Source organism: Motacilla alba, chromosome 2 (assembly GCF_015832195.1).
Source record: "Motacilla alba alba isolate MOTALB_02 chromosome 2, Motacilla_alba_V1.0_pri, whole genome shotgun sequence".
NCBI classification, from domain to species: domain Eukaryota; kingdom Metazoa; phylum Chordata; class Aves; order Passeriformes; family Motacillidae; genus Motacilla; species Motacilla alba.
In genome coordinates, this window is record NC_052017.1 from 55,187,010 (window position 1) to 55,211,163 (window position 24,154).

Consider the following 24,154-nt stretch of genomic DNA (forward strand, 5'->3'; position numbering starts at 1 on the left):
ACTACAAAATCCCATAAGCAAACATTTGGGAAGCACTGTAAACATCAACTGACTTCAGCAAAGTCTGAGGCATTGAAAAATAAAACCCAAGAAGCCCAGAGTTTCCCCATTATAAGACTCAAAAGTAGGACCCCCAGTATTGAAGGATGATTTGGGCAACTAATTTGATATGCCCAAATTAAACTTCACTTTTGTTGACCGATAAATCTCCCTCTGCAAAAGGCCTAAGTGATGTTTTTGGAATAGAAATTCTTGAGTACCTTTCTGAGCTGAGCTCTGACTCCTTTTTTAACATTACTGGGAAAAGAAGATCTGATGACCTGCAATTCTAGATATCTGTGTGGATTTTAGAACTTTTTTGTATTCTGTCATCTAATTAGGTAATGTATTTTCAGGAAAGATACATAGAAAATTGGAGACACACTTCACAGTTAAAAAATAAATGGCTATGGGTTTTGTAAGGAAAGCAGGAGAATGGAAGAGAACTTTCAGGCTGCAGTCAGGAAGAAAAGAGTTGAATGCTTACTAGTGCTTAAACAACTTTTTTTTTCTTCTACAGACAAATATGTGTATTTCTCTGGCGCTCATTAAATATTTGAAAATTAATTGAGTTGCTGCATTTTGTGAATCCCATTTGTGCAAGTTATAAAATGAAAAAACTCTAAGAAAGCCAGATCACAGTGAGCTAAGAAAATAAACTGCAAATTGAACATATGTTTTCCAGTATAATGTTACAGATGTCTTTTTGACGCTGTATTTAATTGTAAGTTCCATGCAGTTTATTGAAATCTTTACTGCTAAGTATAAAAAAATAATTAAAATAAAGAGGTTGAAGAAAGGCTGAATAAAAAGATATCTGCGAAATATTTAGTTGTTTAGTTTTGTATAGGAGTACAACTTCGGGAAGTAACTTTGAATTCAATACTGACTTTCTCAGTAAAGCTGCCAGGTGTTTTGTCCCTCAAATAATTCTGAACCCTTCTTGTCAATCAGTTTTATTTGTTTCAAGACTTTGGTCATATGCTTTTTTTTTCATAAATAATAGTGTGTGCATGGTTGCAGGATCATGTAAAATTTTCTAGTAAAATTTTGTTCCTATGCACTCAAGATGGGCACATGCATATTCTGAGTTTTATACTTTTAGTGAGAATTAGCCAATGACGATATTTATTTTAATGTAGTGTTTTCCTATTAATTTCTGTAATAATAAAGTTCTGAGACTTTGACTGGACAAAATTAGCCACATAGATCAGTTCAGGAGATGTAACTATTGTAACTGTGCAGTAAGTTTTCCTGTTTTAGACTTCTATAAATTCTTGTCACTGTTAGCAGACTTCATTGTCTGTGGGTTTCTATGTAAGCCAGCTTAGCTTGTTTGCTGTAAAGATTGATGGAGATCAGCATCTTCAGATCATGGCTTTTGTTTTCTTTGAGAAGTGGAATTATCCTTTGAATTATCTCAGCTCAGTGAGAAACCTGAAAAAAATCATGCCACCAGTGTGTACTGAGTGATGGAGCATAGAAGAGAGAAGTGCAAGCTAACAAGGTGTAGCGCAGCTCTTGCTATGTCTTTTAGGCCAGTTTCAACAACTGTAGAGTTGCTCACAGTTGGGAACAACATTTTGTGGCTATTATCTGCATTTCTGCAGTTCATTGATTGCCACACAGGTGTTGCTTTCAACTCTGAAGCCAGAACTGGATGCTTTTCCCTGAGAAGTGTCTTGCTTGGAGACAATTTATGGGGTGGAGCTTGGGAAACAAGCTACCTTCTTTTTCTGTTTAACCACACCCCTGTCACCAACAAAGAGAGACGAATGCAAGAAGATGTAAGCTGAAAAGTAAGTTTGCTAAAATAAACCCAGCCATAATCAAGATAACAGTAATAACCACTAGATACAAAGGTTCTGAATCCTATGGACTCCCCAAGAACAAAGAAAACAACATGGCAGAGAAGCCCCACCCCCAATACAGAGACTTTTTGTAGAAGACCGCATCAGTCAGATGACAAAAACAAGATGGCCGAGAAGATCCATTCTCTCAACCATGTGATAGAGAGAGAGAGCAAAGGAAAAAAAACCCAGCAGTACAACTGAACCTTCATGATAACAAAACTCCCTCTTGCCCCAAACAACAGGGAAGGGGGAACATAGATAAAACAAAGGAAACCTGGAGAACTTGGGGAGCTATTCTTGTTCAAAACCAGTCAAATGTTGCTGAATCATTTGCTCCATACCACCTGACAGGGTTTCTCCTAGTGGTGGCAGCTCTGTCAACAGTGGCAACTGGATCTGGGGCAGTAGATGAGTTACAAAGCTGTAACTCATGGAGGAAGAGGGGAGGATCAATTTTCACAGCATGACTGTCCTGAGTGGCAGTAGCAAAAACAAAGGTTCAAAAAAAAGGTCCTATTCCAGCTGCAGGGACAGGGATTGCTTGTGGCAACTGTGGCCAAAAAAGTTGTTAGGACATTTCCTCCAAAACAGTCTAGGATTGACAAATGCAGTTTCTCAGAGACCTGCACCAGGCAATTTCTTACAGAGTTCAGAGAGAAACTAAAGAATGCTTCTGCTTCTCTCTGCCCTGGCCCAGAGAGTAGGCCCCAGGAAACTCTCTTGGCAGCCCATAGAGAAACAAGAAAGAAAGCTCTGTCTGTGTTCCCCCACTCTTAAAGGGACCCTGGCACCTCCAGTCTCCATGGACCCAAAACACTGGTTCTTGATCCACTTCTGATCCCTGGGTCTTAACAGGACAGTAACACAAACTGCATGGACTGACATAGAGGGATAATGGAATACAATTCACATTTTTTGGGTCACCCACCCAAGACTTTTGCCACTCTTTATTTCATATCATCTATATCATGTCCCAATTAATATCTTTTAACTACATACATATACACATACAAACAACTATATACAAATACAGGTATTATTTCAATAGTCACTGATTGTTCCCCCAAGACTTGGATTGAGTTCATTTGGTCCATAACTGATCTAATGAGAGCAGTTCATTCTCATTGTTCATGTTATTTCCAACATGGAGTGGCATTGCCATTCAGTGACAAGTGTTACACATGCAATTCAACATTACAGACTGTTCTCACCCAAAGTCAAATCCCCTTGAGGTACATGACATGTTTCCCTGTCCCACTGCATTACCCACCAAGTGTAACCAGGTCCTTGAGTAAAAACAATCCCATGGCTGGGTTTGCTTTTGCTTGAAGCGGGAGTAACCCAAACTGTCTTTACTGACATAGCTCTCATACGCATCATCAGACACTATCTCCATCTACTGTGCTCCAGTGGTAACGATTGGGCCAGTTCAGTTAATCGAACCTCTGGTGTTAACTAACCAGATAGCCTTTGCTAAATGCAGATGCCACAGCTTGAAGGTCCCATAAATCATTGCCTTCAGTGAAGGAACCCGTGGGTTTCCGGCTGTAAATCCCCCCGGCTAGCTTGGGATTTAAGCCCGCATGGATCCTACATGGACGAAGTAAAGGACGAGAAGCGCTCTTTCTCCACGTGGTTCTGATGTCCTGTTTATTAGTTGGAAGGAGACATCTGCATCGTAGGGTTTCCAGGTGAAGAAGGAGAGAGAGTTCCAATCTCAAGGGACATTTATACCCGTGGAATGGGAGGCGGGGACGGAAGGCCACAGCCAAGGGGACACAGTGAGGAGGGGCGAAGGGAGGGGCTTCAAGGGACAAACCACCTTACCAGGGGGCACCATGGGAAAAGTTCACCCAGTGCAGAACATCTAAATACCTATATAGTGCATCACAACACCTCACTCTTTTCTGTTAAAAAAGAAAAAAAAAAACAACAAAAACAACAGAATTGACCTAATTATAGAAGTCCACCACCCCGAGAGTCCCCAATCTTTGAACAGTCCAGCAGGATGACAACTTGGACAGGGTTCATCGCGAGGATAGGTGGGAGGTAGATTCTCTTCTTCTATTAAAAAAACCATTTATTTTCAAGAGTGTCTTTAAGTTCATGGGTCTACCGGAATGCAGCCAGTTCCTTTAGGAAATTTCTTTCTCTTTCCGGCGGCGTCTTCTCTTTGAGGCGACAGCTGCTTGTTTCTCCTCGGTGTCTGCTGGAGCTGGACTTTTGGGAATGAAAGGTTTTACCCACTTTTGGGGTATCCATCGGGGGCCTGAGGGGGTGGACACGCATGCGTAACCACGTCCCCAGGTGACGAGCTCATAAGGAACCTTGACTTCCCAGGTTTCTGGGTCCTTAATGAGAACTGGTGGACGCTGTGAAAACTTAAGCCGATTGTTATTATTGAAATGACGTACTACTGGGGGATTCATGTTTTCAAATGAACAGTTTAAGAAGTTGATTGTAAAAAGCGCTTTGCAGAGCTTTTGCTGTGGAGTCATCCACACTGCAGAACTGCCCTGCCGAGCCAGGACTTGCTTGAGCGTATGGTGGGCACGCTCAATCACAGCTTGACCTGTGGGGGAGTGGGGGATGCCTGTCTTATGCTCCACTCCCCACTGCTGGACAAACTCTAGGAACTCCTTGGAGGCATACGCTGGGCCATTGTCAGTTTTGATCTCCCTAGGGATCCCCAACACTGAAAAGGCTTGCACCAAATGTTGTTTGGCATGTGCAGCCCTTTCCCCTATGTGGGCAGAGGCATAAACCGCACCTGAGTATTTATCTATGCTGACATGTACATATTTCATGCGCCCAAAACTTGGAATGTGTGTGATATCAGTCTGCCACACTTCACAGCTCCCAAGGCCTCGGGGGTTAACCCCAACACCCAGTGATGGGACTGCCTGAAGCTGGCAATTAGGACAGGTGGCCACAATGGCTCGAGCCTGACTCCGTGTTAATTGGAATTGGCGGATTAGACCTGGAACATTTTGATGATATTGCTGGTGACTTAGCTTTGCCTGTTGAAAGATGTCTGGAAGGCGTGCCATTCCTGCTGGAGCTGCAAGGGAATCTGCTTTGCTATTACCTTCTGTGATCTCGCCTGGCAAATCGGTATGTGACCTCACGTGCATCACAAAGAACGGATGCTCCCGCTGGGAAATTAAATAAATTAGTTTTGAGAGCAATCTGAAGAGCTGTTCATTCTCGATGTCTTTAAGAACTGCCTGCTCAGCCCTGGACACTACTCCCGCCACATATGCTGAGTCGGTAACCAAATTAATTTGCTCCGAGAACTTCTCAAAGGCTCTCACAACTGCAGCCAAATCAGCGATCTGGGGTGACCCTTCCAAAAACTCAACATCAGCTTCCCAATGCTGGGTCTGTGGATTTCTCCAAGTCATCACCGACTTGTGGGAGGCCCCGGACGCATCCGTGAACACTGTAAGCACCTTGAGAGGCCTACGACTCCTTATCTCAGGAGCTATGAGGTGGAATTCCTCGTTGAACAACTTGTGTGACGGGGCGTGGACAGATACCTGTCCACTGTAGCTGTCCAGGGACAACCGGAGACTGGCATTGCTCTGGAGCAGGTTGTCGAGCATCTCCTTGGTGAACCTCTCAGGAGAGTTCCTTCCCTCCTTAGAAAGTTTAACTCGAAGGTGAATACACTGAAAGTCACAACCGGCCAGCTCACGCAATCTTACCCTGGCCTCCCGGATCAGCTGAGCTATCAGCTCCTGTGGCTGTGTGATGGTTTTGGATCGCTGAAGGGAGAGGAAAATCCACTCTATGATTAGAAGCGAATCACTCTGCCCCTCAGACCACTGGAATATTAACTCGTGTATGTGTGCTAACTCCCCTAAAACAATGAATTTGAAAGGCAGCTCGGGCCGATAACCATGAGCCTGCCTCTCGGCCAAAGCTTTCTGTACCTTTTGGAGAGAGGTTTTTGCCTCTGGGTTCAGCTCCCTGGGAGAAGCTAGGTCTCTCTCCCCTTTCAGTAAGTTGAGAAGGGGAGCTAGGTCCTCGTTGGTGAGGCCTAGCCAAGGTCTGACCCAGTTCAAAGATCCACATAGGGAATGGAGATCTGCTAGGGTTTTGGGATCATTCATGATTTCCAATTTCTGAGGAACAACGGTCCGTGCAGTGATGTCCAGGCCCAGGTACTTCCAAGGTGGCATCCTCTGAACCTTGCTTTCCTGCAGTTGGAATCCAGCAGAGGTTAAAACATTAACCACTAGGTCAAGTGTGTCTTGGAGTATTATGTCATTGGGGGCACACACAAGCACATCATCCATGTAGTGTAGGATGATTGCCTTCCTTTTTTGAGCACGTACTGGGGACAGAAATGAAGCCACATACCACTGGCAGATGGAAGGAGAGCATTTCATGCCTTGAGGCAATACTTTCCAGTGGTAGCGCTTCATTGGGGCTTCTCGATTGATGGTAGGAACCGAGAAGGCAAACCGTGGTGCATCTTCCGGGTGTAGGGGAATATGGAAGAAACAGTCCTTTATGTCTATGACAACCAATTTCCAATTTTGCGGGAGCATGGTTGGGGAGGGCATCCCTGGTTGTAGAGACCCCATGTCTTCAATAACCTTGTTTATTTCTCTTAGATCATGGAGGAGTCGCCACTTATCCTTCCCCGGCTTTTTTATTACAAATACAGGGGAATTCCAAGGGCTATTGTCTCTTCAATGTGTCCTTTAGCCAATTGTTCTTTCACAAGCTCCTCGAGCGCCTTCAGCCTTTCCTTACTGAGTGGCCACTGATGTACCCAGACTGGATTATTATCCAGCCATGTTAACTTGTGGGCAGGGCGCTCCACAGTGGCCGCTTCTAAAAATCCTGGGGGCTTTTAGGGATGACCAATTTGACCCCCCATTGCGACATGGTGTCTCTACCCCACAAGGGAGCTTTATAGTCAGTGACAAACGGACGGACACTGGCCAATCTTCCGTCCAGTCCCTCAATTTGCACGATGCTTTTTGATATCTTTGCCAATGTGACTCCTCCTACACCTTGGATTCTACCAGCCACGGGCTGCAAATCCCAATGTGACGGCCACAGCCTTTCAGGTATGATTGTCACATCTGCCCCTGTGTCTAGCAGCCCTTCCACGTGGAGATGTTCTTCTCCACGCATCAGGTTGCATCCCATAATGGGTTTGTCCTCACCAACCACTTCCGCCCAGTATACACCTGGGGCCTTGTCATCTACTGATATTTCTGCAGGGACAGGAATGGCCTGGGCAATGATTTGCCCCTTGGCCAAATGGAAGGGTGGCTGTGGACAGTGCGCTAGAAGAATGAGATTAGGTATGTCCCCCTTGATGGTCATGGGTGCCACCTCAATCTCCATGGGTGTGTGTGCTGTGTCCCCAATAACAAAGTACTCACTGTCCAGTCTCGGGCGATCTTTTGTCAAGTCTGGCAAGTCCTCTGGCAGGTCCACTCCAATGACCATCCACTGGGTAGACCTGAAAACAAAAGCTTTGGTGGTCACAAGCTTGAAACGCTTGTGAGGCTGCCAGATTTTATCCTGTACACTGTTATTTAGTTTCCCCGCATCCCGCTTCCCTGCCTCCCCCTTTTCTGCTTTGGGGGAAGTTTTCCCCTCAAGGAAGCCTGCTGCATTTATGTCGTAGTGCGGGGCAGGGGAGCCGCGCTGGTGTCCTGGTTTTTTGGAGTAAAGGGTGTCTTTTGTTGCTGGTTTTGTGGGCAATTTTGGGCAAAGTGTCCAGGTTTTTTGCATATGAAGCAGATGATGTGTTGAAGCTGCTCTGGTGACATCTGTGTCCTCATGACTTCTGGAGAAACAGGTGCCACAGTCTCTGGGATTGCAGGCTTTGACCACGGCTCTCGTGCAGCGAACAGTTCCGCTTTCCTGGCACATGCTTCAATCATCTCTGCCAGTGTAGGTGGAGGGTTGAGAGGCAGTCCTAGGAGCACCCTGCTGCAGACCTCATTGGCATTCCTCTGTGCCAGCTCTTTCACTATCTCCACTTGTGTCTTGGGGTCCTGAACTTGTCTTTCAACCTGTGCACGAAGTCGGTCGACAAACTGCAAGAAACTTTCTGAAGGAGATTGTTTAATGTCAAGAAAACTACCTTTAGATTCAATGGTTGGTAACTGGTTAAAAGCTTTACCTGCAGCCTTTGAAATCTTATCTAGAATGGATTTTGACAACATCCGAGCTTGATCCTCGGGCTTAGACCAATCCCTCTCGCTGCACAGATGTTCATAGCTGAGGGGATTATTTTCTAAATCTTTGGCATCCTGTGGGTTTTGTTTAAGTTCCTCCAAGAGATCCCTTAAAGATCTCTTCCAGGAGCCTTCCCATAGATCAAACTCTGACTGGGTAAGCAAGCACCGGAAAAGATCTAGGAGATCGGTAGGAACAAATTCAAGGGATGTTAATGTAGCTTTCATCATGCTTTTAAAGATTTCACTATGTCTCCCAAATTCTAATTGAGTTTTACATAGTTCATGCTTTGTTTGGTATGAGAAGGGTTGGTAGGTCCTAGGGCCAGCCCTACCACCATTGTATTGGACAGGAGCTACTAAACGAATCACTTCGTCTTCCCGGTTTTGAATGATAGTTTTTTTTGTTTCGGCTACACCCTCATATGGACCAGCCGAGGGACTAACTCTGCCCCCAGACACACCGCCCTGGGAAGTAGGCAGGGGTTCACCCCCCACCCCACTCCCTTGGGCACTGGTAAGGGGTACCCCCCCTACTCCTGCCCCACCCCCCCCAGCGCCTTGGTAACCGGAAGGAGGGACGTGCCCTCCCCCTGCCCCACCCCCGTGGGGGCCAGGCAGGGACCCACCCCCCCAGCCCCCGGCCCCACCCCCCCCATCCCTCGGCCCCACTGTCTCGGGACCGGGCAAGGGGGCGTGGGAAACGGGAACAGGGAGGGGGGTGGGGTAACTGTGGGAACCAGGGGCGGGGTTACAGGGTGATGTCATGAGGGGCAGGGGCATGGAGGGAGGGGGAGGAGTGTCTGAGGGAAGGAAGGGGTTGTGAGACCAGAAGGGGTTGGGGGAGGGGACAGGTGGGCGAAAGGGATTGTGGGAAGAGGAAGGATAGACTGAAGGCTCAAACACGTGGATGCCACCATGTTGGGCTTTGACCACGCGGTTGGCAGTATCTGGAATGCCAACCATGTGGTCGTAGCCATTTTGGGAATGGGGGGGGGTCAGCATGCGAGATTGGGGTAACAGGAATTAGGTTGGAGGGGTGCGGGGAAGGTGCTCTGTCAGCCTGCGCACAGCTAGCAGAGCCAGGGTACTGAGGGGGGCGAGGGAGGCCAGGGGAACAGTGGCAGTGCCAGGTACCCTGTGTTTGCCCGCATGCCTCGCTTGACTCTCTTAGTTCGGGGGCAGAGGGTTTGGGAGGAAGGGTAGGGGAAGCTGCGGGAGGGGAGATTTGTTCGGACTGTCCTTTCAAATCCCTCTTTAAGATTTCTTTCCAAATTAAGAGGAACACAGGAAAAAACTTAGACACAGTTGTATCACCCTGTTCTGCTTTTACAGTTAACAAGGCTCCAATTTTGTCCCAGGCAGAGATTGAGTAGATATTTTGCTGGGAAAACTGAGGGAAATGAAAAGAAATCCAGCGAACAAACCGTTTTAAAACTGCTTTTGAAACTTCAACGTTTCCACTACTTAGGGTATCTAAAACTAGGGAATAAATGCCTCTCTGTGTTGCAGAAAGCTTAGCACCCATCCTGATGTCAACTGGCTTCTGCAACACTATAATCCACCTTCTAAAAAGCAAGCGCTAACAAGAATTGAAAGCACTGAGTCCACAGCCAATCTGAGAAAGAATCCGGGCAGCCTCCCCCCTCCCGTTCTCTCCGGGGGAGAGACAAACTGCTTGCGTGTGAACCACATGGGTTTTAAAGCCGCGGGCTGCAGCTGCCGGCTGCACGGCTGCCACGTGGCTGCCACGCGGGAGCTCGGAGCCGCCTGCCCTGCTCGCCGGGTCCCCCTGCTGCCTGAGCGCGCTCGCTCACGGCAGAAAGACGAGCCGCATGTACCCTGCCGCTGCCCACGCCGAAACACGCCCGCGCCGCTTCTCAGAGCTGCGCGCCGCGGGGACCCGACCGATGGAAGCACGCAGCTACCGGGACCACGCACGGACAACCCTGCTGCAGTGCCGGAGCCGCTCTGCCCGCGAGGAGAGACCCACGGGACACTCACAAACCCCGACTATCGGGGCTGGACCCTTCACTGCACCGGGAGCTCACCCCCACACTCTGAGAGCTCCCCCGGGGTCCCCCTATTACACAAGGGGATATACTCACCCCTCCTGGGGACAGTGGATGGCTGGAAAAGCTAAAAAGAAGTCTTCATCCGAAATCGGCCTGCCGTGGGCTGCGACAGGGTCTCGATTTCACCCTCTGACGTCCTTGCCGACAAAAACGCACGAAGAAAGGCAGAGGAAGGTGAAAGTCCAAAAAGCTAATATAATCAACGCATGTGAATTACCAGCTCCTGCGTGTCATCTCTGACCGAAGTGGGAGTCGAAAACACATTGGGCACCACCTGACGGAACCCGTGGGTTTCCGGCTGTAAATCCCCCCGGCTAGCTTGGGATTTAAGCCCGCATGGATCCTACATGGACGAAGTAAAGGACGAGAAGCGCTCTTTCTCCACGTGGTTCTGATGTCCTGTTTATTAGTTGGAAGGAGACATCTGCATCGTAGGGTTTCCAGGTGAAGAAGGAGAGAGAGTTCCAATCTCAAGGGACATTTATACCCGTGGAATGGGAGGCGGGGATGGAAGGCCACAGCCAAGGGGACACAGTGGGGAGGGGCGAAGGGAGGGGCTTCAAGGGACAAACCACCTTACCAGGGGGTACCATGGGAAAAGTTCACCCAGTGCAGAACATCTAAATACCTATATAGTGCATCACAACACTTCAGTGTTGTTTTTAACAGTCCATTGCTCTGCTTGACCTTCCCAGCAGGTGGTACAGGTGTCTATAAGGCTATTTTTTAAATGAATCCCATTGTCTGACTTGATTGTCTCGGGCGTGCCATGTTGCTATAGGGCTTGTTTTTCAAGGCCCAGCATAGGCCTAGGCAGTGACAATGAAGCATGGGGTACATCTCCAGCCATCCAGTGGTAGTTCCTACCATTGTGGGCACATAGCATTTGCCTTGGTGGGTTTGTGGCAGTGTGATGTAATCAATCTGCCAGGCCTCCTCATACTTATATTCAGACCAATGCACCCTATACCACAGAGACTTTACCTGCTTGGCCTTCTTGATTGCAGCCCACGTCTCACAATCATGGATTACCTGGGATATAGTGGGGCCAAATCCACCTGTGGTCAAATCCACCCCTTAGTCACAAGCCCATTGGTGTGTTGCATCTCTTCTTCCCTAATTACTTGAGGAATTATGGGCCCACCAAGCTAGAAATAACTCACACTTGTGTTGCCAATCTATATTTGCCTGAGACACTTAATTTTGGCAGCTTGCTCTACCTGTTAATTGCTGTGAATCTCATAATCATCTTGACCTTTAGGCACATGTGTATACACATGACGAACATTCATGATCATTTTCTCTACCTGGTCAGCAATGTCTTGCCATACTTGAGCAGCCCAGATGGGTTTTCCTCTGTGCTGCCAATTGGCTTTTATCCAACTTTCCAGCCACCCCTATAAAATGTTTGCTACCACCTATGGGTCAATGTAGAGTGTTGGCCACTTCTCTCACTCGGTGATATCGATAGCCAGTTAGATGGCTTTCAGCTCTGTAACCTGACTTATTTTACCCTGTCCATTGGTAGCTTCCACAACTCACTGTATAGGGCTCTGTACAGCTGCTTCCCCTTCTCTATTAGACCTGCAAGAACCATCAGTGGAGAGAGCATATTGCTTCTCACTCTCTTATAGCTGCTTACAGGGCGGGGTCTCCTCAGCATATGTCACCTATTTCTCTTCCTCTTTAAATGATAGTCCCAAATTCTCATCTTCAGGCCAGTTCAGTATGATTTCCAAGAACCCAGGGTGATTAGGATTTTCTATCTAAGCCTGCTGCGTGATGAGAGCCATCCACTTACTACATGTAGCATCAGTGGCATGATATGTGGAAGGGACTTTCCATTTTAATATCCATCCCTGCACTGGTAGTCAGTGTGTGAGAATGACCAGTGCTTCAGTGGTAATCACTTCTAAGGTGGCTCAAACCTCTTCATAAGCTGCTAAGATCCCTTTTCCTATTGGGGTGTAGTTGGCCTCATATCCTTTGTATCCTTGAACCCAAAGGTCATCCTCGAGTTTCTCCAGGCACCTTCTGCCAGAGGCTCCAGGAAAGACCATTCTTCCTGGCTGCAGTGTAGAGCACATTTTTCTCATTCTGTCCCTTCCTGACTGACCCAAGGGCTACTGCATGGGCAATTTGTTCAAAGTACTGTTGTTGTTCCACATGAAATAATTTTTCTTCTGTGTCATAAGGTAGAGAGGGCTTACAATCTGGCTGTACAGTGGGATTTGCATCCCCACAAAATGCATGTTGCTTAAGAAAATTTGTGTTTCCTTCTTGCTGGTCAGAGGGGACATAGCAGCTATGTTGATAATCACCTCTTCTGGAATTTGTTGATATCCATCTTGGGACTTCACTCCTAGCAACTGAATTTCTTGTGCAGGTCCCCTGACCTTACTTTGTTTGATTGCAAAACACACTTTGAGGACAACATGGATTATTTTTTCCCCTTTCTCAAAAACTTCCTGTGCCATTTTACCCCAAAGGATCGTGTCATCAATGTACTGTAGATGTTCTGGAGCCTCACCTTTTTCCATGGCAAATGGTGGGACTCTGCTTTCACCCCTGGGGTCATTGGTTCCAGGTGAAGGGAATGCCCCTCCAAATGAAAGCAAACTGTGGCCTGCACTCTGCTGCTAAAGGAATGGAGAAAAATGCATTAACAATGTAAATGGTGGCACCACTTTTTTGCCTTGGACCCCAGTTCATACTGAAGTTCTAGCATGTCTGTCACCGCAGTACTCAGTGGGGGTGTGACTTCATTCAGGCCATGATTAGTTGCTGGCTGCTCGCTGGATCTCCAGTTAATGGATCGTCTTACAGATGGGAATCACAGAGTCTCAGTCAGTGCGGTATTGTCAGTGGTGCATTGTTTTAGCAGCAGTTGGTACCTGCTGTTCTTCAACCCTCAGGTGTCCTACTAAAGAAGGGTCCTTTGAAAGACTAGGCAAGGTGTTTAATTGTTTAATGTCTTCTGTCTCCCCAGCAGCTATCCCAAAAGCCCAACAAAGTCCTTTTGGGTCTTGGAAATAACCAATCCTAAGGTAATCTATACCAAGAATACACGGAGCCTCTGGACCAGTCAAAATAGACTGTTTTTTCCATTCCTTTCCAGTCAAGGTCACCTCAGCTTCTAGCAGAGTCAACTGCTGAGACCCCATGTTACCCCAGCAACGGACACAGGTTCTGTCTCCACAATGTCATGATAGCATCATAATATATTGTGTGCCAGTGTCAGTCAAAGCTTTGTATTTTTGTGGTTCTGATGCACCAGGATATTGGATCCACATAATCCAATAGACACGATTTTCCCGTGTCTCTATCAGGCTAAAGGCAGAGCCCCTCTAGTTCTGGCTATCATTCACTCCCTGGGCATACATTCTGGAGGCCCATTCAAAGGTATCTGACATGCGATCTTCTGTTCTGCCCAGGAACACACCCACAGGAAACTGGACCTAAATTAATTCTTGCCAAGTTTCCTTCGTTAGTAGTTTCTTCTTTTAGTTTATGTACCCATGCTGCTAAGATAGAAGTGGATTTTCCATCCCATCTTGTCATGTCCTCTCCATATTCACAGAAGAGCCTTGTGGAGTGTACTCCCTCTTCCTAGCTGGGGGATGCCTACTTCAGAGAGCAGAGATTCTGATCTGTGCTGGTGAAATGTGAAAAAGGCCCTCCCTAAGCTCCTTTCTGAGTTTCTGATGGCTTTCTGATGGCTCTCTGATAGCTCTATTCAATTCTCTCTTCCAATTTCCACATACACTCAGTCAGGTATTTTTCCAAGGCTGAGACTTTGGCTCAGGTTGGAATGTGGACAGTGTCTTCATATGTCTGTAGCCTTCTTGTGTCATAGTACTCAGTGTCTCATTTTCCTCATTCCATTGCAGCATCACTAGGAAGTGGGAGTACATTTATGTCCCAAGCTGTGCAAGTTTCAACCATATTAATGTTATACAGGGTCTGGAAATCTTTTGTGTTCATCATTATTTGAGAAAATTATCTCGATCACAGCCTGTTCTTTCAAGCTTTTGATTCCTTGCTTGGTGGCTTTCCAAGAGCCTTGATGCTGCTGGAGGTGTTCTCAGCAAAGGTATCTCTCCTCAACAATTGCTAAGAGTCGCATCCAGAGGCTGAGTTTGGGCCTCCTTGTAATCCCCTGGTTGATACCCATATCACGCGACAGAAATCCCAAGTGCCTTGCTTCAGTGCCATCCAAAATTGTAGCATCACCTGCAGAGTCCCAGTCCCTTGTTTTCAGGGCATATCAGGAGACAGAACGCAATACAGGCTTTGGAAGCACCACATAAGGTGTTTCCTCTCTGCTGTGTACTAGTTTCCTTTCTCCCTTTGGCTCTTGCTTCTTTTGTCAAGGCCACAGTGCAGACTGAATCTTTAGAGGATTGTCTTTCCTTTGAGTTAGATTTTTATTATCTTTTAGGAGAGGGAGAGAGAGGATGCAGTTGGGGAGGAGGTACTGAAGAGCACTTATTTTCCTTTAATGAAAACCATTGTGAATTATGGAGGTCTCAGGCCATCTCTTCCATATTCCTACCATACTTGATGCCATGGTGCCACATGACCAGGAGTAAAACAGTAGATTGATTTAGATCTTAAAGTGACAATGGAAGTTTCCATTGTCTTTAGGGCATTTCCTGGGTCTGAGTTGATACATAAGCTATCTTTAATGGAAAATGTTCTGATATGACCACATTTTTGAATACTTAACATGATGCATCTGTGACTTTCTCAAAGAGATTAACTCAATGACATGTCTAAAGTTATCAGTTTGATATAGTAGGTAGATTATAGGGGGATAATCATCTTTCCTTTTTCACCAGCTTGCACTATTTCTTAGTTTCTTGGATACAGTTTTAATTTACTTACGTTTTAATGATATGGACAATTTTTCTGAAGTCAAATTATGGAAGAAATTACTCATAACAGTTAGTATTTGAATGAATTAACATTTATTTTTCATGAACTTCTTCCTGAGTACAAAACTGTGTTTGAATACTATAGAATAAAGGAGAACAAGATGCTGTACAAATACCTGGGGGATATCTGACTTAACTGTCTCACTGGTAACATGGAGAGAGAACTGATTTGCCTGCCTGTTCACCATATGTTAGTAATAATATTTATAAAGTGTAAGTATTCAGTGCTATGGTTTGGACAGTTTTGTAGCAATGTATTGATATTTAAAAGTAGTGCAGCCTCTTCTCTTACCTCATTTAATCTTTGAGTTTGTCAAATATATTCTCTTAAAAAATTGGAAACTGTTTCAGTTGACTTGCTTTTCTTCTGATTTTATATACTTTGCTTCTCTAATAGAAAGATGTTAGCCCAGACAAAAAAAAAGATCACTCTGAAAGTATGTCATATAAAATGTTAACAGGCTTTTGTGCATTATTGGAATAATTAAATATAGTCGAGACACTTCAGTGGAAACACATTTTGTAAACTATTTTCAGGGTCTATTTAGCCAGAGCTGCTAGGCAGCATGCAGAGCACAGCACCATAATGTGTAGTGTAGACTTTGAAGATGATTGCAGAACAAAGTGCTCAAGATTGTCAGAGCAAAAATAACAGTTCTGTGTATCCCAGGCTCTAATCTGACTCAGATCAAAACCAAGAAATGAGTAAATATCTATCTTTGATTCTCTCTGTAAGGAATTTCAGCGTTCTATCAATTTGTAATCAAATGCACAAACTTATAATCCTCAAGTGTTACATCTTTTGAGATCCCTCATGCATTACCTATAACTTTTACCTATTGATTTTCAAAGTCATATACTGTTGCGATGCCTGTTGTTTGAAGCGACGAATAAGAACTTTTCAGTAGTGAAATCCTTTATTTTTTGTACCATTTCAGGAGTATTTTTCATCTCTGTTTCAGAGAAAATGATGATCTGAAATATGTGCAGTGGTCAAAGGATGTTCATGTTCCAGATTTACATTTATGAAATGGAATGTAGTTTCTGTGGGCTTGTAAGCATATGTACATTCTTGCACTGCAATCGCTGAGTCATTTGCCTGAATGGACCCCTTAGTTTTTGTATTCCTACTGCAATAAGCTACACATGAAGTAGCCCATGCAGAGTAGTATGACGGAGTTGTAGTCCAGAGGATGTAGTGAAAAGTCTTCTGTTTCCCAGCATTAATTTTTCCCACAGCATTATCACACTATATTCTTGTAAAAGTATATTTCTATGCATTTAGGTTCTTCTCTCTTGGTTGTATTGACAGAGACATTTGTGCTGCTGGGAACTGGCCAGAACTGGCAAATTAAAAAAAAAATTAAAAAATAATTAGTTACTTTTCATCCATCATATAATTATTTGGGACACTGTTAACTATGCAACTGATTGTATTTATGGGTTGGGAGGAGGAGGTGGTTATAGGGGGTCAAGGCCAACTAATATCATCAGTGTTGCAGAACTGTGGTGGTGAAGCATCCATTATGTGCCACCCATGGGATTATGTAAGCACAGCAGTTTTGGGCCTGTACACAGTGGTCGCCTGGGGCTGGAATTTGAGCACAGCTACTATGAGCAAGAGAGGAATCATCAAAATAGACTTCATGAGACATTCATAAAAAGGACAGTAGTGATTTATTTTTAAATAAGTGCTGATCCATTTCAATCTTCAAAATCCTGAGCTGGTATGCTAAACTTCAGCTGTTCTTCCTCTGTTAATCTGTAGACACTGAATTGAGAGAAAGAGAAAATAAGTTTGTATTGTGTGCTAGATCAGCACATTCTGGTATTTAAAACTGTTTAGGAACATCCATATCATCTTCAGAGAAATTTTAACTGGAGTCTAAACTACTGTTGTAATACTACTACTACTAATGATGATGATGATGATAATTATGATAAGAGTAATGAAAATATGAGAGAGAAATAGCATCCAAGAGAAACAAGTGATGAACAATACCATTGCTCACCTCCTGCTGACTGATGCCTAGTCTGTCACCAAGTAATGATCACTGGCTCCAGTTTATATATTGGGCATGACATTCTATGGTTTAGAGTATGCCTTTGGCCAGTTTGGATCAACTGTCTTGGTTATGCTCCCTCCCAGCTTCTTGGGCACCTGCTCACTGTCAGAGTATGGGAAACTCCAAAGTCTGTGTTTTGGAGTAAGTACTACTTATCAACAAAAAAATCATCAAGTGCATTATCAACATTATTCTCATATTAAACCCGAAACACAGCACTGTACCAGCTAAGAAGAAAATCAACTCCAGTCCAGGAAAAAAAAAAAAACAACCAAAAACAACAGGACAGCAAGTTTGCTTTACAAAATCTCATACAGGAATATGTTGAATTAGTAATAGCAGGGAAGTAGTGCAGGTTCTCAAAGGTCTTTATTTCATATATGCATGATATATACTAGGCAATTTTTTAAAATATGGTGATTTTTCACCATATGACTCAACTTTAAACATGCATATTGACCAGTTGAATCAAGTTACCTGATTCTGAGGCTTTAAACAGTATTTTCCCTTCCTTCTAAGAATGCCCTAGAGAAGAAAACAATTTAAGAAGTTTGTGCTTAATTGAAAAAGGAATACTAACACCAATGTGTTCTTCAGAAAACATCTAATATTTCTCTTACCAAGGATTAGCCACCTAGCTTCATTTGCATACCTCCCATTTCTATGTTTGCGCAGAAAATCCTTCATCCTCTTCCCCATCCCTGAAAGAGGACTGAAGATTTACGTACAAAAGCATTGCTGCCAATAATTTGCAGATAACACAAGAGACTGGAGTGTGTCTGATCCTGGTTTTTGTGCTTCTCTTTCCTTGCTGCTCTCATTGTGATGCTATTCAAAAGGGAATTTAGAGCTCTAGTCATTGAGATGGTGTTGGCTACTGATATGTCCTGTCACTTCCAGCAAATCAAAGCCATGAAGAATGCTTTGCAGCAACCAGAAGGGTGAGTCATTTCACAACATAGTGCAGTGAGGGGGCTGCATTTCAGCTGGTGCTTTGCCAATGTCCTTAACTTCAAAAGCACTTCTCCAGAGGCCCTCTCTTTCTTTGGTATCTATAGCAATTTTCTTTCTGCTGGTGAATTTTGAATTAATTCACTTATGAAGGGATAGGCACATGCCTACATGCAGATCTATATTCTGTGCTGATGGCCCAAAACTTTCAAATGTCACCATTGTTGGGACCAGCCTCATTGGGCATTTCCCTGGTGGGTAACATCAAGGACATGATTCTTTAGAGTAACCTCTATAATTGAGTATGACTTAAGGTTTTAAGACCTGCAGAACGTAACTTGCACTTTGCCCTTATGCAGATGGTATCAGCTGTCACCCCCAGAAGGGGCCTTCTTCATAAACAGAGAACAGATGAAAACTTGAGATCCACTGAGGGAAGGACTGGAAAATAACAGATGCAGCAGTATGGGGAAAGCCTTTTCTTCTTCCCAGTATGCCACTGGGAGCTGTGGTATTTTGTTCACAGCTCTTCCCCAAAAAAATTCCTTCTATATTGCCTTGAGTGATGGTCAGTTTTTCACCCTGGACACAGTTATACCAGAATTAAACCTGTATCAGAATCATATCTATATCAGTATTATACCTGTATCAGAGCAGGGTGTGGCTAGCCACCTGATCCCCTCAGAAGTTACAACTCCTTCAACCATTTTGGATAGCCAAAAAGCAGAATTAAAAAATGAGAGCACCCATACCAAGAAAGCATTATTTACTGGGTTCGTGGGCTAGCTTCTTAGGTTACGGTTGTAAGAAATCATAGCACTTTTTTTCTGTGAAATCAGGATTCCCTTCTGTACTCATACTAGTTTTCTATCAGTGAAAAATTTATCAGTTATTGTCTAGATTTTTCAGAGCCCCAGACAACCCCACTGTTCATTACAGTTGGATGATAGCGACTATTTTCTTTTCTATGCTGCATAAAATACAGCACCAATGAAATGGGGAGCACAGCAGCTCTTCAAGACTGCTAGAGTGGGCAAGCAAGCCTGTAAAGTTTCTGAGCAAGCAAGCCTGTAAAGTTTCTGAGCAAGGCTGAGCAACATTTCTTTTTGCATTTCTTAGTATCTCTTTTAAAACAGGAATCATGTATGTTGGAGAAATAAGACAGTATTTCAGAGTTGTCCAATTTTATGATCAGAGAAACCACTTCACAAATATCCTGGCCAAAGATTATAATTACCTTCTTTTCCTGTAGGTAAGATTTTTGTCATTCTTTCCTGCAAGAGCAGACAATTAATTTTTTTGATCCTTTGGGTTTTCAGAGTTGACAAGCCAAAAGCCTTATCACTGTTATTACATACAGCAGATATCAGTCATCCAGCCAAGGCCTGGGATCTCCATCATCGCTGGACCATGTCTCTGCTAGAGGAGTTCTTCAGACAGGTAAAGCTAGCTTTTCGTTTCTGCAGTTGAGAGGGAGCATGTAGGGTTGGGTAAGGAAGTAGAAAAATATTAACATGGATATGTTTCTTTTTCTCTGATGTTTTTAAGAACCTCCCAAATGGTATGACGCTTCCTCCTCTAGCACCATTAGCACTGGCTATTATGCCTCTTAGGCATAGGAAGCTAGTGTCTGATACATTCCCTATAGATTTAAACATTACCTACATAGTAGAAATTCTAATTTGGGAAGCTAATAAGTCTTTCAAATTAGGAAAAGGTGAAATATATGTCACTCTACTTAGCTCTAGAACCATAAAACCATCTTGGTGTAGCTGTACTTTATAGCACTCTACTTACATTGTTGCAATGGGTGTGAAAAAGGCCTACTTTGCCCTTACTTTAAAAGAAGTGAACTGATCAAAATTCTACTTTATAGTGGATCACCTGTTGACAGACCCACAAATCTAGACAAATCATTGAGCTCTGTGTAATGGTTATATGGTTCTCAAGTGCTTAATAAAAAGCATTTGAAGATATTTTTTTTTTAAAAAGAAGTAAAAGCAAACAGAGCACTTAAGGAGTGTATAGGATACTTTTCTCCAGTATGAATTGCTAACCTAAGCTGTGCTAGCACTTAAGTGCTTATTTTCCCTGCAAAGTCCAATAACTTCATGTTCTGTAGTAAATCTAAATGCAAAGGGGAAAATATGACAATTCTTTAAAAGTTCTGACAATTTAAAAAATGGTATCTGTCTTTAAAGACTCTTCAGTAATTCCTTTTTTAACAAGGATATTGCAAAAATTTGCTTTGAAATTATTCCTTTGGTTTGTTTCTCAAACCAAGAATTGTTTACTGGGTGGAAGCAGATAGCTCATACCTGCAACTGATTCTGTCTTGCCACACGGGAGGCTCATGCATGTAGGATGATGTTAACATGAATTTTAGGGAAAATGCATATTTATGCTTTTCTAGCTCAAAGTTATACTAGATGTGTTAAAATACATGACTGTCAAAGAATTATGAGGAAATTAAGATTACCTCACATTAAGATGTGAGACCACAAAACCTCCAAGTTTTGATTTATTTTACACATGTAATGAAGACAATCTATTATTTTATATATTTTAAAGAGTATTTGAATTTCAGCCAACAAATTCTACCTTAGTTTTGTAGATAGATGTATTTTTTTTAAGATAAAGCTATATATAAAAGTCATACTCTAATTCCAAATTCAGATGCAGTATTAATTTTCTCTTCAGGAAAACCATGAAACTTGCCATGAAGCATAGACTTGTGTTTATTGAAGTTATTGAGTACTAGATCAATGAGTACATCCCTACTTAATATTATAAGAAAAACATACACATATCTCACAAATTGCTGTCCTAGTTCTGGCCATGACAGGGTTACTTTTTGCCATCAAAAGTAGCCAAGAGGTGGCATGGCTAGGACCTGGAGGTTATTCTATCTCACTTTATTTCCCAGGGATGAAGGAAGGGCTGTTTTATGAGTTGGGGTGGTGTTCAGTGAGCATTTGCATGTAAATCCCTTCCTCTCTCTTGAACTTTCTTATCTCATTGCTGTTTCCAGTAGATTATTTTTATTTCAATTGCTAATTTTTATCTTTTGTGCAATTGTCCTTTCCAGCCCACTGCGGGGGATGGGGATGGGGGGGGGAAGGGAAAGGGGAAGATAGGAGTAAGTGAGCAGTGAGTGGAACATGGTTTAGAGTTTTTTTGTGAGGGCACTAAATTGAATAATACCAATGCAAAACCAAAACAGCCTAGTTTGGCACCCATTGTGGTACTCAAAGAGTTGAGATAACAACAGATGTGGTCACAGAATGTTGGAAACAAATTTGATGTAAGCATTAGGTTTACTGTGTATGGAGCCACTGGTCACAGTGTTGCTTGGTCTGTTCAAAAGGTTGTGGTACCTAACCCTGGTAGTGAAGCCATGCAACTGGGATCCCTGTCCTGGGGTGTGGGCATTGACAAAGGGATTGGGAAGAGAACGGAAACTCTTAGCCTCTGGAGCAACTCCCATCAAGTGTGAGAGAAAGGTATTCATTCTTGCAAGTCTGTTCTAGTAGTGTGGTCAAGCAGAGGGAAACCTGGGGAGAAATGTATCTCGTACCTGAAAGAATTAGCTGCACTGAAGGTAACCTGTAAGGGTTCAAGTAACAAGCAGTCACTTGCAGACTCAGATCAGGTCCAGCTTACACAATCCATGTGGCAGAAGTTTGTATGCAGCACACCATTGTTGTACATGAACTCATTAGCATTGACATCAATGAAGGAAAGATAACAAAGAGGGCTTCAGGTGACTACACTACTATGGGAATATAAAATATTTTTTTTTCCTTCCTGACTGTGGACAGGCTCAAAAGATTCAAGCATGTTAGAGGGGAAATGTCCTATGCCCCTCCAGTATAGGCCACAGTCTCTGCTATTGGAAACATGCACTCACTGGCTGAGAGAAAAGGCACACACCATGAGATAACATGCAGTTTTACTTGACCACAGAGAAGACATAAGAAAGGGGGATGGAAAACCCACCTCTACCCTAGCAGCACAGGTGTGTGAGTTGAGAGGAAGGCAAACCACCACAGAAAATTCTTCAAGCATAAATGCTGCTCCAGTTTCCAGTGGGCAAGTTGTCAGACACAACGGAATGGAATCCATTCTTGTGATCCTCTTGAAAGGACATCCAGTTCATATTTACAAGGCATGAACAATGACTACTATGACTAGAACTAGAGGGACTCTGCCTCCAGCAGGAGGAAAGTGACAACACGATCTGTGCCTGTGGTGACAGGGGGATCCCAACAGATGACTGTACTGGAAGTTACAGTGAGCCTGACTGGAAACAAAAGGCAACAAGAAACGCCCCATTCTGATTGGCCCAGAGGCCCTGTGTGTCCTTGGCATAGATTAACTCAGGAGAGGGTATTTCAAGTATCCAAGAGGGCATTGTTGGGCTTTTGGGATAGCTGCTGTGGAGACAAAGGAAATTAGACAGCTGAGAACCTTGCCTCGTCTCTCAGAGGACCCTTCTGCTGTGGGACTGCTGAGGGTCAAAGAGTAACAGGTACTGATCACTACCACAACAGTGCATCATCAACAATACTGCACCAACCATGACTCTGTGACCCTAATCCATGAGGTGGTCCATGAATTGGAGAGCCAGGGAGTAGTCAGCAAGATTCACTCACCCTTTAATAGCCCCATATGGCCAGTGTGTAAGTCCAGTGGAGACTGACAGTGGACTATTGTATCCTGAACAAAGTCACACCAGCACTGAGAACTGCTGTGATGGATATGTTGGAATTTAAGGATGATCTGGAGTCCAAGGCAGCAAGGTGGTGCCACCATGGGACATTGCCAATGTGTTTTTCTCCATTTCTTTGTCAAAAGAGTGCAGGCCACAGTTTGCTTTTATCTGGAGGGGTGTCCCCTACACATGAAACAGATGGCCCCAGGAGTGGAAGCACAGCCCCACTATTTTCCATGGACTGATTCAGACTAAACTTCAAGAGGTTGGGGCTCCAGAACACTTGCAATATGTTGATGACATTATTGTGTGGTGCAACACAACAGAGAGAGTTTTTTGGAAAAAGGAATATAATCCATATCCTCCTGAAGTCCAATTTTGCCATAAAGCAAAGTTAAGAGACCTAACCAGGAACATCAGGTTTTAGGAGTAAAATAGCAAGATGGATATCATCAAATTCCAGTGGATATGGTCAAAAACATAGCAGCTATGTCCCCACCAGCCAGCGAGAAGGAAACACAAGCTTTCCTCAGTACTGTGGGTTTTAGAAGGATGCTATTCCAGATTACGGTCTGATTGTAGACCCTCTCAAGCAAATGATGCAGAAGAAGAAACATTTTAAGTGGGGTCCTGAACAGCAACAAGATTTGTAACAAATTAAACAGGAGATTCCTTGGGAGCAATAGGCCCAGTTAGGACAGAACAAAATGTAAAAAATATGCTGCACACTGCAGCCAGGGAGCATGATCCTTCCTGGAATCACTGGCAAAAGGTACCCTGGGAGACTTGAAGGAAAACCGTGTGTGATTCTGGAGTCTGGAATACAAAGGATATGAGGCCTGTTACACCTCAGCTGAAAAAGAGGTACTGGCAGTTTATGAAGAAGGAGTTCTAGCTGCTTCAGAAGTGATTGTCACTGAAGTACAGCTCTTTGTGTCACCCTGATAGTCTGTTTTAGGCTGGATGTTTAAAAGGAAAGTCCTCTTCACACATTCAGATGCATGCTAAGTGGTCTGTGCTGATCACTCAGAAAGCTCAAATAGAAACTCCTAATTGCCCAGGGATATTGGCCTGAAGGCAAAATCACAAATCACAAATCACAAATTGGCCTCAAGGCAAAATTTTAGACTATCATCATCACTGGAGGAAGAAAAGATGACATGTGCTGAGGAGCTCCCACTATATATAATCAGCTACCAGAAAATGAAAAGTAATACGCACTCTTTACTGATGGTTCTGCTGTATTCTAGGAATATCCCGAAAATCAAAAGCTATTGTATGGAGTTCTATGTGATAAGTTGCAGAAATTA

The 24,154-nt window shown here is 43.9% G+C and overlaps 1 protein-coding gene across 2 annotated transcripts in view; it reads left to right on the forward strand.

Annotated features, from left to right (window-relative positions):
- The window catches only part of PDE1C (phosphodiesterase 1C), a 351,275-nt gene that overhangs the window by 290,092 nt on the left and 37,029 nt on the right, over positions 1–24,154 (forward strand). For both annotated transcript variants that reach the window (XM_038125944.1, XM_038125952.1), the window contains 2 exons: positions 18,019–18,120; positions 19,450–19,570. In XM_038125944.1, the coding sequence (XP_037981872.1) occupies positions 18,019–18,120; positions 19,450–19,570 (223 nt within the window). The remainder of the gene's footprint in view (positions 1–18,018; positions 18,121–19,449; positions 19,571–24,154) is intronic.